This window comes from Pseudonaja textilis, chromosome 2 (genome assembly GCF_049901715.1).
Source record: "Pseudonaja textilis isolate UNSWEBS1 chromosome 2, rPseTex1.2, whole genome shotgun sequence".
NCBI lineage: Eukaryota > Metazoa > Chordata > Lepidosauria > Squamata > Elapidae > Pseudonaja > Pseudonaja textilis.
Genome location: NC_141991.1, coordinates 113104880 through 113122092, shown reverse-complemented (window position 1 = coordinate 113122092; position 17213 = coordinate 113104880). Strand labels below are relative to the sequence as shown.

The following is a 17213-nucleotide window of genomic DNA, read 5'->3' as shown; positions in this document are numbered from 1 at the left end:
AAAACTGTAATGTATCCCCTGGTTGCAAATGGTGTCAGGGTGGCTCTATAATGTCAGGTTCTTCCCAGAAGTGGGTATCTCCTACTGCAGGGGTGTTTAAACTCACAGCCCAAGGGCCAGATGTGTCACATGCTGGCCACAGCCACCCCCAGTTTAGCGAAGGGGATGACAACGTGACACCACAAGTTTGACACCTCTGTCCTACTGGGAAGTGAACTTGGCAAATCTTGCACCAGCGTTGTTGTAAAAAAAGGCTCTGCTGAAAAGAGCTAAAAACCATCCTTTTACTTTCAGTGAAAGACCTGACAATTGAGTCTTCTCCAACTTGGTATCCTCCAAATATATTGGAATTGTGGCACCCAGAACCAAGACAGGCCTACAGTAGGTACAGGTAGCCTTCACATAACGGGACTGCCTCATTTAATTACCATTCAAAGTAATTACATAAAAAAAAAGATGTAAAGATTTTTTAAAAATTGATGTAAAGATGTAAAAAAAAAGAAAGGCTTGGTGACCAATCCTCACAGTTCTGACCATTACAGTCACTGTTTGGATGCTTCACCATTGGCTCACAAGAAGTAGAGTTAATAGAGAATGCAGAAGCAAAATCCTAAGCCATGGTCATGCAATGCTTTACTTAGTGACCACGGTACTTAGCAATGGAATTGTCAGTCCCAACTTGATTACTAAGCAAGGACTGCCTATGTTAGAATTTTGGAAATTGTAGCCCAACGTTTCCAAAGCAATACCGAAGTGTAGAAAAGTGAATGCAAAATTGTATTCAGCACTGGAAGCTTTTTAAGAATGTAAATCGCATCAGCTGCAGGAAGTGATTATAGCACTTAGATTTATGAGGGGGACTTATAGATTATAGGGGGGAAATGATGCTGTTAGGTCTGGCTCTCCTTCCAGATTAAAGGCCAAAGCCCTCTGCCATCCCTGTAGTTTTTTGCTCTCAAGAAGACCAAAGGGGTTTATCATCGTTATCTTTTGTACTTAAAAAAAAAAACCTTCCCAGTCTAACCTATGAACTTGGTATTTCCTGGTGGTTTCCCATCCAGATATTAACCCTGATCAACCATGTTTAGTTTCCCAGCTTGAACTTGGCCAGATGGTGCCATTTGAGGAGTTACAAAACCTGTGGAGCTCTCTCAAATTATCTAGACAACAAGATGATAGGCACAATGGAAAATAGTGGTTTGGTCAGATGAGATTTGACTGCTACTCTTTTTTTAATTATCAGAAACTTTTTAAATATTTTAGGATAGTTGCTTTCTCTTGTACTTATATATTATACTTTTTATATATATTACCCTTTTATGCAAGAAACAGAATGCTAATTCCTAGCCAAATGGTTTAATGTCAGGGTGACTTATTCTTAAAATGTTTTGATTTAAGTCAAGTATAAAACTGCATAGGTTCAAAGGTTTTGTTCTTTTAAATGGGCAACTGGCTTTGTTGCCTGCCACCCTCATGTTGGACTATTGGTGCTGTGTTAAAGCATGGGGCTTGGGGTTTAGATGTTGATGCTTTGTTGCTGTCTTACCACCCCATTTTCCCACACTATTTTTTCACCTGTACAAAGGACACCTATCCCAATAAAGCATTTGGTGTACAGGCCCCCTCCTTGCTTTCTAAATATGCCTATGAAATGAATGTGGGCACAGAGACATTTTTGGAAATGCAATTTATGCATGAGATTTAAGTTTTCCTTGCCCCTTTGTAAGCTCATTTTAAAAATAAAAGATGAATATTTAAAAATAAAGAAGCTTGGCAGATGCTACGGGAGATGTTTGAAGGCAGATAGGCTTCTCTGAGTGACATAGCAGTGACCAGAATCTAGAAGGACTGAATTAGCCCGTTGGGACAAACTGAGGTGCGGAAAGCTTTCCTCCCATACTTGCAGTCCTCCAGAATGTCTTTCTCTGAATGAGTGATGGCCATTGGAAAGATTCTTCCTCCCCCGGTTGCTAAATTCAGTAGCAACTCTGGTAGTGAATCTTTGAATTGAACATAATCCACGATGCCCCTTATTGACACTTAGGTTTGCAAAGGAAAAGAAGAACCACCATTTCAGGACTTCTTTTGTGATAGATCTTCAGAGGGTTTCATGCACGCATCTATCTTCGGTTTTCCCCTTACCTCTTTTTCACTATGACCAAATGCATTGTCAAACAAAGGTATGCTACGGCCAATGTGGTTAAAACATATGGCATTTACTTGCTTCAGGAGCATTTTGTTTTCGTGGCATAAAACCTACGCAAGCATTTCTAGTTCCGTGTTGCAAGGCCAGCAAAGGATTTAGAGGAGAGGAAAACATGGCATTAGGAGGAGGTGGGGTTTCAGAACATGTTCATCCAAATGTCATTCAGTCCCATGTTCTCTGTAACCAAAACTGTCCCCGCTGCATATTTTGCACACCAACAGGTCTCCACTTCCCCAAAGGGCAGAGCCAAGGAAAACAGGATTTAATCCTCAAGGCAAAGGGAGCAGTCAGGGCACTGGTAAATTTAATGAATAAAGACTAGGGACGGGAGCAGGTTGCAGCAAAGAATAGGGAAGGATAGACCTTCTGTTCATTGTTATTCTAAAAAAAGCCGGCCTTGTTCTTTTCCCACAACTACATGTCTTCCACCGGGCAAGTATAGGCTAAGGAAAATATTCCTGTTCTCATGCAACATAGCCAGGAAAGAACCTATTCAAAAGATCGGGCAGGGCATTTCATAACAAACTGCTTGTCCCAAAAGAGGCCACAAAGAGAAATATAATGCAAGCTTTGAATTGTTTCTGGGGCACTACGGAGGTCATCCAGCAAGCTTCAGGTGAGCGCCCCTCCCCCTCCAAAAATCTTCTTGCAAAAAAAAAATGTACTTCAAGAAAAAAAAGATGATTGGAGATACAAATACCAACAGATCCCAACAACCAGCCCAGCCCAGGACACCAGTTTTGAGCAGAGAAGTAAGAGGTGGATTTATTTTTCTCTATTTTTTCTCGGGAATCTTCTCCTTGGTGACCATGTCACTAAACTCTGCAATGCAATAAGATAATCAGAATGAGTAGAGTTTCCATTTAAAAAAAAATTATATAAGGTAGTAACTCCCTGCTTTCTTCTCCCCACCCTCAATCCCACCCCAAATATAAGAACAAATCTTTCATGGGATAGAGGGTAGGGAGACCATTTCCTATCCGACCTGATGAATGGATACTTCTCTTTCAGCTAGGTTGCAGCTCTTCATAGTTTACAGAGGGAAGTAATTTAGAAAGGCAGAACAATGTTTTATTTGCTCACTTTACCAGCAGCAAAGCTGGCCGAGCAAGCTGCTTATATAAATAGGAAGCAAATGTCTTCATTCATTTGCACTGATGATGTTACGTAGTTGGATAATTAAATGTCTGGTAGCAAACAACCAAGTTCAGAGAGCACCAAGGACCCTACAGTGCTTTATTTCTATGGAAAATGACTCCAATTGTGACAATTTTATCATCGGATGTTAATCATCTGTCATAGCTGTTTCAATGGTTTTCAGCGAGTAGTACTGTGGAATAGCAGCCCTCAACCATCACTCTGGGCTACATTTGGTCTGAGCTTTGTAAGTAAAGATGATCTAGGTTGTGTGTGGTTTTTTTAAATTAATTGGATTAAAATGTGCCAAGAAATAAATAACTGGCTCTAATCTAATAATGTTTGTAAAATACGTAGTAGCTGACCATTAAAAGTCGGAATTAATGTAGCCATGCCTCTGGGAAGGTCTGCATTATGCTGTAGTTCCCAGCTCCATTTGTTTCATGGGAAGCTAGAGTATCTTTTTGGAGGTGGTGTGAAAGTCTCTCGTCTTTCTTTCTGTAGCCAGTCACACCCACCCACCATTTTGATGTCACTCTCTTCTGAGGATATGCTGCTCGTTCCACGATCCTTGCTTTTTAATTGAACCAACGCTGTTACAAGCTCTTCTGACTTTCTAGTTCTAATATTGTCCTCACAACTTGTCCTAGAGGTGAGCTTTGCATAATAGTGGCTACTCTGATACCTTATTATTTGCCTCAGAATAGTCAAATTTTTCTTTAAAAGCTGTCACAGCAATTGAAGGCCAGAATTGTCTCAGAAAAGTTGCTCACACCTTGTGGAGTCTGTCTAAAAGTATAAATGATTCTTTGTAATATGACAAAGCTGCATTTGTATTTCTGCTATGGGGAACAATTACACAGATAATATTTAATTTGTTTAATTTAATTCCAAGCTAAATCAAATTTGGCTTTTGTTTTGGCCCTGCCTGCTTTTTGTGTGGTCTTCTGTCCACGAAAAAAGAGTGAGTCTTTTCTCTGAAAAAGGTGATACTTTTGTTCTTAAGTTCTGTTTCTGCCCACCTTGAAAATCAATCCTCCCATCGCCATCTGTGTCTGCTGCCTGGATCACAGCTTCTGCTTCTTCGTCTGACAAGGGGACAATTGGCATGTTACTTGGCACTGTGGCTAAGATGTACCTGTGAGGGAGAGAGGTGGAAATTGAGGCACAGCAAGGGAGATACATTGGGCTTAGTAACTCCCTGTGCCCAATCTTTGCATCACCACCACCACCATCATCATCATCACTTTCTTCCTCCTCCTCTTCCTCCCCCTCCTCTCATCTCTTCCTTCTTGCCCATTTTTACTGAGATTAGCCAGGAGCAAAGCAGTTCCAAAAATAAATCTTCTGACTTACCTGAATAATGTAACTTCATTCCCCCTCCACCTCCCAACCTGTTGTCCTCTAGGGGTCGAATGACAACTCTTGTTGCCCCTAACTATATGGGTTGGCAGGCTGACAGGAACTATAATCACAAGGAGCATGTGCTTGAGGACTGCTGCTTATTGTCTTTCACAGGGATATGCTATTCTCCCTGCTCTGGATTTCTGCTCCCCTTATTTATCTTTTCCTCTTGACCTCGGGAAAGGATTTAAACAAAAATGGGAAAATTGAAATGTCTGCAAATATGGATGCAGTGGGCTTTTGAAAATACATCGTTGTATGAAATTAAGATTGTGATTAGTAGATGGACTAAAAATATAACAGAGTAAAATGATGAGACACAAGGCACTTTTTTATTTAAGAAGGCACGTTGGATCTAGTCCTGTGTAAGGTAATTGGATGCAACAGAAGACAAAATTTGAACAGGCCGTGTAATGGGATTCAACACACGTGGTGGACGTGATGAGTTGGCAAAGGTTGCATCTGTTAACCTTTTCTCCCTAACTGTTACAGGGAGAGTTCCGTTCTATTTAATCGACAGGAAGTAGGAACAGCCTTTATAGGAAATTCCAATTCTGCTTTTCAATCCACTTAATTCTGGCAGAATCTACAGAAAACAGGATTGGTCATATTCATTACTTAATATAAGGATTAACCCTTATGCTAAATGCACTATCGTAGCTGTATAATCTCTGGCAAAGCTGTCAAGTTATGACTCAGATTAATTTTATGTAGTTATTGATGTGATTTCAAAAGGAGAGAGGGAGAGAGAAAGGGAGAGGGAGAGAGAGAGAGGGAGGGAGAAAGAGAGGGAGAGAGAGAGGGACAGAGAGAGAGATTATGGGCACTTTTGTTGCCAGACTGACTATTTCTAATCATAGGACTCATTTAATTTGTAAACATGGCTTAAAGCATGTATTAAAAGACATGCATTAAATGGCTTAAAACGTATTAAGGATATGCAGAAGTCTAGAGTTTTGAGATGCCCTAAGAATAATGGTTGGCTTGAAAAAAAAAAAGGAGACCTCAAGAATCAGTGCTTTGAAGGACACGTGCAAAATATATTACAATGGCTTCAAGGATCTCTAGAAAGCCTCTCATCATCTGAAAAACTAGACCAGTTCTGGAAAAATGGCTTCAACAATCCTTGAAAAACCTGGAAAAGATAAGTCCTGAAACCTCAAAACAAGATGCCAAAACAATGGCTTGAAACACCTGTAAAGAACCTTGAAGAGAATTAGCACAGTGGTTAGGAGGCTAGTATGATGATTGGCAGGCTGGCATTCAAGACCTGGTTGCTGCTGCAGGACAGGGTGAGCTCCTGTCACTTGCTCCAATTCCTGCAAACCCAGCAGTTTGAAAGCAGATAACCATGAATAGATAGATCGATACCTCGTTGGTGGGTGGCTTAGTAGGGACATGAAAGGACTCCCCCAACTGGCTATCCTCCAGGCATCGGTGATGACACTGGCTAATCCTTTCAACCCAGAAGTGCTTTGGCACTCCCAACATGATTGTAGTAGCTTCTAAAAACTGGTAAGTCCAGGAGTCAGCTAAATCCAGCTGAATGTAGCCCCTCAAAAATTAACAAATGTAGCTTATGAAATTAAAAGTGCAATGACAAGGTGATGCCACTCCAACATTTTGTACCTCTCCATCTGTAAAATAAAGCAAACAGCTACACCTGCCCCTTATTAACTTCCCCTTATGTTTCATAGTAATAGACAGCAACATTATCTTACTTGATTTCATTCCATTCAATGAAACCACTGTCATCCTTGTCAAGCAATTTGAAGGCTTTACGCAAGTGAATCTCCCTCTCGTCTGATGTCATAAATTTCTGCATGTATTCAAGGAACTTGATGTAATTGAATGAAGCTGCAACAGAACGGATAATTTTTAATTGATGAATTGTATTGTTAGCATGATATAAATATGGCCTGCAGAACTTTGTTGACACTGAATGTGGAAGCTCTTGTTTTCACATGTAGAACATAACTATGGCTCACTTCACATCTCAGATAGACACAAGCCCAAATTTAACATTGAAAACTATAGTACTGGACGTCTGTGACCTTCAGTCATTCATTTAAATGTCTATGGCAGGAGTCCTCAAACTTGGCAACTTTAAGGCTTGTGGACTTCAACTCCCAGAAGCATAACTGGCTGGAGAATTCTGGGAGTTGAAGTCCACAAGTCTTCAAGTTTCCAAGTTTGGAGACCTCTGGTCTATGGAGATTCTCTATTCCTATGGGACAACCATTCATTTAGATTGTTTGAATTTACAACAGGGCTTAAAGAGTGACTTATGATCATTTTTCACACGGATGACTGTTGCAGCATCCCCATGATCAAAATTCGGACACTTGGTAACTGGCATGTATTTATGACGGTTGCATGTCCCAGTATCCATGCGACCATCTTCTGACAAGACAAGTCAAGGGGGGAGCCAGATTCACTCAACAGCCATGTTACTAACTTAACAACTGCAGTGATTCTCTCAACAACTGTGGCAAGAAAGGTCATAAAAATGGGGCAAAATATCACTTAACAACTGTCTCACTTAGAAACAGAAATTTTGGGCTCATAGATCAAGGACTACCTGCTTATGCGAATGCAGGTTATCAGTCCAAATGTGATATCTGATATCCTTCAGGAATCTACTGTACATTCAGCCATTTTGGTTTCTTTCGTTCCTTACCATGGTGCCTCATTTCTGAGGGCAACAGGTCGAGATCTTTGTCCGTCAGGGATGTACCCAGGGCCAAGGCCATTTTCTTGACTTGGCAAGCAAAATCATCTTCCATGCTGCTATTGATTGTAAAAAAAAAAGAAAAAAGAATTTAGGGGAGTATTAAAAAATGTGGCAGTTCCTCTTTTGCACATCAGCAGCAGGAGTCTGACACATCCTAACCAATTCTAAAGAAGGTTCTTTTAAAACAGTAGAGACTTACAACAGTTTGTTCAGTGACTGTTCAAAGTTACAACAGCACTGAAAAAAGTGACTTGGGACCATTTGTCACACTTACGACTGATGGCATCATCCCTATGATTCCTTGATCCAAATTCAGACGCTTGGCAACTGGTTCATATTTATAACGGTTTGCAGTGTCCCAGGGTCATATGATCCCCTTCTGTGACCTTCTGACAAGTAAAATCAATGGGGAAGCCAGGTGCACTTAACAACCGGGATAAGAAAGATCGAAAAATGGGGCAAAGCTCACTTAACAGGAAGTTTGGGCTCAGTTATGGTCATAAGTCAAGGACTACCTGTACTTCCAAAGGATATTGTCCCAGTTCAGTTTTATTGGGAGCACCCCTCTAAAATAATCAAGTGATATTACCCACCCTAACAAGAGATAGCAGTTTCTAGAAATCGGAATAACTTTAGGAGGGGAAAAATATCTTGTGCAAAACTTCCCAAAACAACCCAATGAGAAATAAGTTTGCCTGGGGGAGGGCACATAATACTGGTAGGAAATGAGCAAAGCAAGAATGAGAAAAATAAATTGAGCTGGGGAAAATAGTAGCAAAGAAGAAGGCATGGCTGGTTGACTAGAAGAACCATTTCAACATGTGTCACTGCAATTACATTCAGGAACAACCTTGCTGTGGCCTAAAGTGATTCTTTTCACGGAAGCCAAATGAGCTTGAATTATGGTGTGATGATTTAATGAACATCTCCAGTTTTGGACTTCATGCGAAATCCTGGTAAATCCTGAATGGAAAAGCTTCCAACCTTTTAATTTCAACCATCCTGATGAGAAGGAAGAGAATAATTCCTTCTTGTAAAGCTAATCCATAATTTAGCATTTTGAGTGATGCTCCTGCCACCACTATTGCCATGGTTTCTAATGTTGTTTTCATATTCTTATAAACATATCAAGATTTTTTTTGACAAAAAGTCACATATAATATCTTTTTGATTTAGCACTAGGGTTATAATACCCCAGAGGACAAAGTGCTAGAACAAAGGAGTTTTATACGTCTTGCTTTCAGGCATAAGAATGGAGCTGAATTCTGTTTTTTTTAGAGAAGAGGCATAATTTCTGTCACTGATTGTATTTATGAGGACTGCGGATGTTGCCCATGTTTGCATGCCTCAAGTCAGATTATATATTTAAGACCCTGTTCAGACCTATTTGTGTCTTCCTATGACAATTCCCTAGGTCAGCCTTCCCAACTTACCTTTTTGGCTTCTTGGCTGGCTGGGATTAATATTTATTTATTATTTATTTATGAAATCCATGTCTATTTTCCCCTGCCAATGGATGCTATCAAGGCAGCCAACAAATTAATTTTAAAAAGTTATAGAAATTATAAGAATGCATTCTAAGCCTCCCCCTCCAACATAGTGCCCTCAACTTCAACAGCTAAAAGTCTGTTTTTACATCAAAGTCCTGCTCAAATACAAATACGTTTGCTATAGAAATAGATTGTCTCCCTTGATAGGAAGTTCTGAAAACTGGTAACTACTGAGAAGGATTTTTCCAACCTGAAGTGATTGGATTGTGGGATGAGACTGCTGAAGCTATTGATGGCCAAGCAGAGTTGTGTGTGGGGAGACTATTTTCCAGATAAAGTTTGAAAGAAAGCACAGCCTGGAAAATCTTGCACTATGCCCTTCAGCTTTCATTCCCATGCACAACAGGAATTCCTAACAATTTCCTCTGATAAGATCCATTAATCCAAAGTAGATTTCAGTTCTAAGTGAAGGGACAGTATTGGTTACTGCGATTATCTTCCATTTAATCCAAAGAAAAAGCTTTCAATTGCCTGCTAAAACCACAGGCAGATTTCAAATTCCAGTAAATCCTGTTGTACTGAGCTAGCTACTGATCTTGCCAATGACACTGTCAGCAGTTCATTCTCCCTGGCTCCTTCCCCATCGCCAGCAGCCAAGTGTCTGATAGCTGAGGTGAACTTTGATATGAGTCACACTTACTTCCCACACTTTGCATCATATTCTTCATTTAATAACACAAATGGAAATCCCTGCCCATTGGCTGGATGGCAAAGGGGCATGAATGATCGAAGGGGAGATTGCTACTAATGACATTTATGGAAAAAGAGATAAAAGACCAGGTGGTAGCCCAATCTGTGGGGTGGGACAAGGGATCTGGGAAGGCCATGTCTAAATGGGGTAGTCTCTCTTGCAATCAAAAATTATGAGAGAGGTATATCTAATATTTTAATATTGGAATATTTGGGCTATTGTAGAGCAGAAAAATCAGGGTGGGGTGTCCTTGATGCACTAATGATGTGAGTTTGGGTAATGAAATATCTGCAAGAAAGCAACCAAACTCAGAGAGCACCAAGGACCCCTCATGTCAACCCTGAGCTGCAAATATTCTCCTTTGTCAGCCGGAAAAATCATTTATGCATGTGAATGAGGAAAGTCCCTTAATATTGCTGAAGCTCTCTTCCAGGTAAAACGGTATCTTGCCACATCTCTGCCTTGTTCCTCCGAGGCCTGATGAAACTGCCTGCAGATTCACAAGCTGTCAGCTAGCCATACCATCCATCAATCACTCTTAGTTTAAATGCAAGAATATCTGATAACCAAAGTGGTATGTATCTGAGAAAATTCTAAAATGCTGTTCCTTCTCAAGGATAGGCAAGCTAATGTTAGGTCTCCAGTCTTCTCTTCATTGATTAATTCAAGGAATAAATATTGTGATTTAGCAGTTCCTTCTTCCTTTTCCACAAAATGAACTACTCTGTAAGCAATTCATATTTTCTGGCAACCCTTCTAAGTCATTCTTATTCTACATTGCACGGACGTCATTTAAAAAGCCTTTTCAAATTCCTATTTACCGATAATTGGACAAGTTAATATTCTAAACACAAGGGCATCTATTTCTCAGGCAAACCCAGCCATCCAATCTTCTTCCCAAACTTTTCTAAGTTTTCAGTATAATATTACAAGTGGAAGATGGGGAGCAGAAGCGAGAAAGGCTGAAATCAGATTGTTATGACAGAAGAATCATCACCAATAGTTTGTTTGATCGAGGCCCCCAAGATCATTCAGCATTTGAAGAATACTGTGCAGGTTGCAAATGCAACTAGGAGTAATGGTTGATAGCAAACAAAAGGTTGCAAACATCTTGTCAGGCCCCTAAAAAAGAAGTTGGAACAGCAACAGACCAAAAAATGTATGTACACAGCTGGATGAGAAGCAGGGCTGCATCCACTTGTGGCTTCTCCGATGGAAAAATCAGAAAAAACAGTGATTCAGTCTGGCAATCAAAAGACATTGTGGTGAGAGGCTGCCAAGCTGGCGCAACCATGGCAGCTGTCCCCAGGTCACTCCTTAAAGGGCACCAAGGTGTTCATAATGGCAATGAGATCAGTTTGTTTGTTTACAAGCGACCTTTACAGAGTAAACTCTCTACACGAGCTCTTTCAAGAGAAAAGATTACCCAGTGCTTGGTTGCCTGTCCCAATTGTTCCTTCACACCCAGTGCTGTGCTTCAGGGCAGTGAGATAATTGGAGACTGGGAACAAGCAGCCCCTGAAGAGTCATTATTCAATTACAGTGTAGTGTGGACCAGGAGCCTGCATGTATAGTGTGAAATTTAGGAATAGCAATAGCACTTAGGCTTATATACTGCACATTTCTTTTACAGCCCTCTCTAAGTGGTTTACAGAGTCAGCCTGTTGCCCCCAACAGTCTGGATCCTCATTTTACCCACCTCGGAAGGATGAGTCAATCTTGAGCCTCATCAAGATTGAACTCCAGGCTGTAGGCAGAGTTTGCCTTCAATACTACGCTTTATAAAATGGGGATGGAGAGGGCTGAAGCCCTGTTCCAAGTTTACTCTCTCTCTTTTTTAATGCCAAATAACATGAGCTGTGGTGTCTAAAGCTCTTTGCTGGCAAGAGTGTTGTTTGGTCCTGGAGCTCAGCGTGCTCTGAAGAACGCTGGCCCTCGTCTCTGCATGGTGACTCTTCCATTCCCTGCTCTTAGGGAGTCTTAGATTCACAAGGCAACAACTTGTGATGCGAACCTGTTCTAGGATTACGCTCAGTCTAAATAACTCAGCTTTCCCCATGGACCCCCTGATCTGCCTGCCAAGAGTTTATTTCGGAAAGCAATTCTTCCCTCCCTGAATTTGGAAAGAACAGACATTCTCAGAGGGGGTGTTTGCCTTGGAAGCCAGGCTGTTCACTGCTCAGAGAAAGGCAGAGGGAAACAACCCAGGTGAAAGCATGAGAAGGGGATACGTGAGATCTGACAATGTTTAAACAAAAATAACCAGTGCTCTTCATCAAAATAAGACACCCTGCAGAAAGTATTGTTCTCTCTTGTAATGACTGTGTGTACGAGATATTGTGTGTCATCATATCTAATAGGCTTCCCTCCCGAATTCTACATTTTCCTACCCTTTATTGGCTTTAAGGCTATCAAAAATATAATTCTGCTTGGATCTGGTGGCTTTTAGCAGACCCCAAGATCCCCTTGTTTGGATTGTACTTTCCCTGTCCTTTTGCTTCATCAAACTTTTCCTTCATTATCATAAGTATTTTAGCTGTATTTTCTCCACACCCACGTTTTTGCAAATCACTCTCTCCCAAAATTCTTTCCGAGGCAGCATTGACATTTATCTGCACAATAAATATAAAATAGTATTTTCCACCCCCTCGCCAGCCTTGATTTATTCTGTCTTAATTAAAAAACTGCACTTAGCAAGCTGTTGGCACAGGATCACCAGAAGTAGCAGCCAGAGCTGCAGTAAGCTAAAAGAAAAGACAGATCTGGAGTCTTGGATATGGATAAGCCAGCTTTCCTCAACCTAGTTTCTTCAAGATGTGTTGGATTACAACTCCCATCTTCCCAAAAAGTGGGATTGGAGAAAGCTGGATTCAAAGAATAGGATATACAGTATATTAACCTGCTCAAAATTTGAAAATTACAAATTCGATATGAATTAATCACTACCTTTTCATGCCATTCCTTCTAACAGCAATGCTACTATTAACACATGAAATACTGCTTTCAGACAACAGTTTTGGCTTTAAGTAATAGCTTGTTTTCTGTTCGCTGACTTTCCTAGGAAAGTAAGCTTCTAGTTGGCCATAGCCTTGTCAGAATTGTTGCCACACAGTGAAGTTGTGGATGTAAATATTACTGATTTAATTATATCCAACATGGTTTCAATATCTTTCTTTTTTGCTTCTGAAACATCACTAGGGTGGTGGCCCTAACCTGTTAACTAAGGACCATATGTTTCTTCTAGAACTTAACTGACTGACTTGGTTCCCTGGTTTCAGAACTTCCCTTTTGCAATGAGCAGAACATTCCCTGATCATGACTCCAGTGCTTTGACGAAAATTTAATAGCACTGGTCTTCTTCTCTTGGTGACAACCCCATTCAGCTTGTCTCTTTTTTTAGGCATTGCATATCCCAGCAGGTACTTACCTGCCCCAGATGTCCTTCTGCTTGAAGCTGACAAGATTCTTGTTGAAAACCTAAACCATGTCTCTGGCTTTTATATGGCCCCTTGCTCAGCTTTGCTATTTAAGGGAAAGTGCACCTGTCAGGAATACATCCTGTAATTCTCCTGAGCCCTTTCAAGACACTACTGGATCATCTTGGAGGGTTGTGGTGTTATCAGTTGTCACTGGCACTTGGATGCCCAGCATCGAATATCATCTTGGGCAGAGCAAAATCTTTAGTACGGACTCCACATGATACCAAAAACAAACAAGCAAACCACTCCTTCTCTGTTATGTGATGCGATGGAGCCTCTTCCCAAATATGAGTCATCCTTGTGTTTTTGGTCCTTGTATTTCTTTTCTTTTTTTCTTTTCGTTTCCACAAGTTTTTTTTTTTTAGGTGGGCCAATTTCACAATAAAAGAGCAGACAAGTCTCCTGTTGCAAATGTTTGTTTCAAATAGTGTCATTTTCCTGCATGTGTGTTTCATCTTTATCGTCATTCCCAAAGGGCCTGGCAATAGAAAATGTAATATCAGTCACACAAAAATAAAAACAAAGGTTTGAATATGACCTATGCTAGAGCTGTCCTGTCCTTGAGAATTGGGGGGCAACTTTGGGATATTAAGCATCTGTCATGGTAGGCATAGAGCAGAATCTACAGTATTTAACAGAAAGCAAAACTGTTGAGTTACTCCCCCACCCCCCACCATTTCTCTTTCTGAGAACACTGAAATGGGATGGGAAATGCAGAATATTATTTATTAGATTTTTCATCCCGCCTTTATTACTTTATGACTAAATTAAGACAGTAAACCTGCATAACACTCCTCCTTCCTCCTATTTTCCTCACAACAAGAGGGGAGTTTGGCTAAGAGATTGTGACTGGCCCAAGGTTACCCAGTTATGTTTCATGTCTAAAGCTCACAGTCTCCTGGTTTCTAGACCAGCACCTTCACCACTATACCAAATTGGCTCTTTGTGCTTAAGGCTAAAGTTTTGCTCTGCACCATGCCCGATTTCTGTTTCTTTAATTTAAGGAACCAACAAACAGCCCTTGGCTGTGATCTATTAATTAACTCTTTTTCTGCCTCGGTTTCTTTTTCTTTCTGAAATCGATATCCATCCTAGCTTTAAAAATCTTCTATATTGCTGTTTGGTAATTTGCTTTTTACCTGACCAGTTTTGCCAAAGGACGGTTAAATCTTAATTTTATTTAGGGCAATCTTCACTCAATTTTGTATTTGAAATTTGAGAGAGTAAAATAGTGCCAAAGGAGCGATCTTAGATTTCAGCCAATGTTCTCAAGACATAAATGGATAATAACATGTGAGATTTAGAGGTGGGTGAGTTAAAAATCAGTTTCTGTTCTTCATCATTTTCTGTTCCTGGAGCTTCCTTATCAAATCTTACCAAATCAAATCTTTGAAGGTTGCTTATGTCTGTTTTCTACCTCTTTCATGTATTTTTTTTAAAAAAGCAGTTATGATTGTGTTCATGCAACACACTTAAATCAGGTTACTTGGAAACCTAACAGATGCATTTACAAAACATGCTAAGTTTCAGCAGAACTCACATTGGTTTGGATTTATGTGCATTAGGGTTAGTTGTGTGAATCCAGGCTCTTTATAGTTAATATGGGTCAAAGTATTGTGTGCATCTGGAGAGTGGATTCGCTCCTTAACCAGGTTAAATATGCCTGGATATCTCCCTTATTGTCAGAATATTAAAAGGGCACTTATTTCACCTCTTCCCCTATAGGCAAGTCATCTTGAATAACTAGGCATCGTTTCTAAATCTATAAATTAGAGAAACCTGTTTCTTGTCTTATATTGCAGCCATGGGGGTTGAGATAATAATGTAAGTAGGACATAATTGTTACATAAGTCTAGGGTTTCTGGGGAAAAAAAATTCAGAACTGAAAATGTTATATAAATTTCAAAGACGAGTCATGCGTTCCAATATTTTTCTATTTAAACTATTTATTTTGCTATGGCAAAAATGTGTACAAATTCTAAAGAAGTCTCTGCTGCCAGGTAGTGAAAATTTATTTTTTTATTTATTTTATTTGGTTTGTCAATTGCTTACAAGATAATAGGTATATGTAAATACATAGTTATGAATACATGGATACATATAAGAAAAATAAAAGAAACAATAGGACAGGGACGGTAGGCATGTTGGCGCACTTATGCACACAGACCTCTGCCACAGTCTTCCTATATCTTTCCTGTGCATATTTAAAGCCGCTTAAGGATAAACTTATATGTATTAAATGTAAGGATGAACTGGCACATGGGTGGCTTTTTCATGAGCAACATAAAGCAAGTGATCCTTGGTTTAATTAGAAATAGTTATCCTTGATGTGGCACATCTCAGAATTTGATGTACAACAGCACAGCGATTCTGTGCCACTGGGCAGCTGTTCCAGGACAGCAGATCCTAAACTCACTTCAGGATGCAGTCCTGTAAATCAAGGGATGCCTTGCTGTTATCTGTGCAGTGATGCCCATTTGCCTGCACAGTGCTATTCCAGCACACCAATTCAAGCAGCATATCCCTTGCACGGGTGTGTTTTTCAGCACTTTCTTTAGGCTGGGTGAAATGACAGATGTTACATCCTCAGCATAATTAGAGCGTAGGATTGTTTCCTTGGGCTTCTTCTTCTTCTTCTTCTTCTTCTTCTTCTTCTTCTTCTTCTTCTTCTTCTTCTTCTTCTTCTTCTTCTTCTTCTTCTTCTTCTTCTTCTTCTTCTTCTTCTTCTTCTTCCTCCTCCTCCTCCTCCTCCTCCTCCTCCTCCTCCTCCTCCTCTCCTCCTTCTCTCTTTGTTTCCCCCTCTCTCTACAAACACAAACCCTTTCCCTATTACCAGTAAGAGCTACCTATTCAACATTGCACCTTTATTACACCAAAAATATTGAGATCCAAAGACCAAAGTAGAAGTGATCAAAAGCTCTCATGAGTTGCAATCAAATGAATAGTATAGCATATCATTATAACAGTTAACTGATACATTTCTCTATATATTTATCTAATGCAAATATTATTGAAGTGCTATATATTTATTTCTAATACATTTATATGTATTAGAAATAAATCTATAGCACTTCAATAATATAGTTATATAACTATATTATATAAATATAGTTATTATATAACTATAATTATTTTTGAACTGCTATATTTTGTAGAAATACATCCATATTTTATTATAGTGGTCCATACAAAGTCTGAGTCTATAAGCAATCCACTCATAGGTGGCAAGTATGTTAAAATTTTCAGTCATTGAGTAAATAGTCCCACACATTTATCTTTGCAATGCTGAAATATTAATATTTTTGCCCATAGTAAAAGCATAGAGAATCTATTTATGTTGTCCATTTGTCAAATTCCATATAACAGCTATGTAATTCAACAGAATATTAACCTCTGAAAATTTTAGTTTTTGTCGCAAAGTCATAATTTCAGTGCTTCCCAAACCTGAGTAAATTACTTAAAATTGGGTAAAAATGGTTTTTCTTCATAGGGTAAAAATGGTTTTTCTTCTTCAACAGGGACATTTGAACTTACTTAAAGACTGTACTAAAATATATTTAAATATCTTCCAAAGTATTCTTATTAAGACAAAAATCAATATATTGTTCTGGTCCAAGCCTTGTTCAAATCAAACAAACACAAAGTATGTATAAAAGCAAACCTTTTTAATGCAGCACTGTGAATTCTGTGGATTTATAGCCAAGAGTCATTCAAAACTAATTGTTCCAGATAAGAGCAAGCCCTTTCAGGGTTGCAAAAGGCTGCCAAGAACAAAAGACTAATTGCAGATAAATATCCAAAGCCAGAAGTTTCAAAAAACAAACCGGAGTAAGCAGGGCTTCAATGAGGACTCTGATTAGAAAGAACTTATTTGCTTCCTGCAAAGAAGCCAACCCCAAAGGCTGGCTTTTATCCCTTATGGGAGGGGCCATCACTTTCCAGCCTTACTCCCAAGTTGCCTGTTCTGCTTCAGCTGCTCTTTCCTTTGAGCAGCCCTGTGTGCACGTGCACT

General features: G+C 39.7%; 1 protein-coding gene across 1 annotated transcript; it reads right to left on the bottom strand.

The window, feature by feature from the left end:
• Nucleotides 1-2944: 2944 nt before the first annotated feature.
• Nucleotides 2945-13378, bottom strand: PVALEF (parvalbumin like EF-hand containing). Its single transcript, XM_026701781.2, has 5 exons — nucleotides 13150-13378; nucleotides 7428-7537; nucleotides 6469-6604; nucleotides 4366-4481; nucleotides 2945-3028 (listed from the first exon to the last, which is right to left on the bottom strand). The coding sequence occupies exons 2-5, from the start codon at nucleotides 7531-7533 to the stop codon at nucleotides 2982-2984; spliced, it is 405 nt and encodes a 134-aa protein (XP_026557566.1). The 5' UTR covers nucleotides 7534-7537; nucleotides 13150-13378; the 3' UTR covers nucleotides 2945-2981.
• Nucleotides 13379-17213: the final 3835 nt, after the last annotated feature.

What these genes read in the sequence shown, in the direction of transcription:
- PVALEF (XM_026701781.2), bottom strand. Translation starts at nt 7,533, where the DNA reads ATGGAAGATGATTTTGCTTGCCAAGTCAAGAAAATGGCCTTGGCCCTG. An exon ending in CTCAGAAATGAGGCACCATG is followed by an intron (nt 6,605 to 7,427) that starts GTAAGGAACGAA and finishes GTTCTGTTGCAG; the next exon opens with CTTCATTCAATTACATCAAG. An exon ending in ATTGAATGGAATGAAATCAA is followed by an intron (nt 4,482 to 6,468) that starts GTAAGATAATGT and finishes TCTCCCTCACAG; the next exon opens with GTACATCTTAGCCACAGTGC.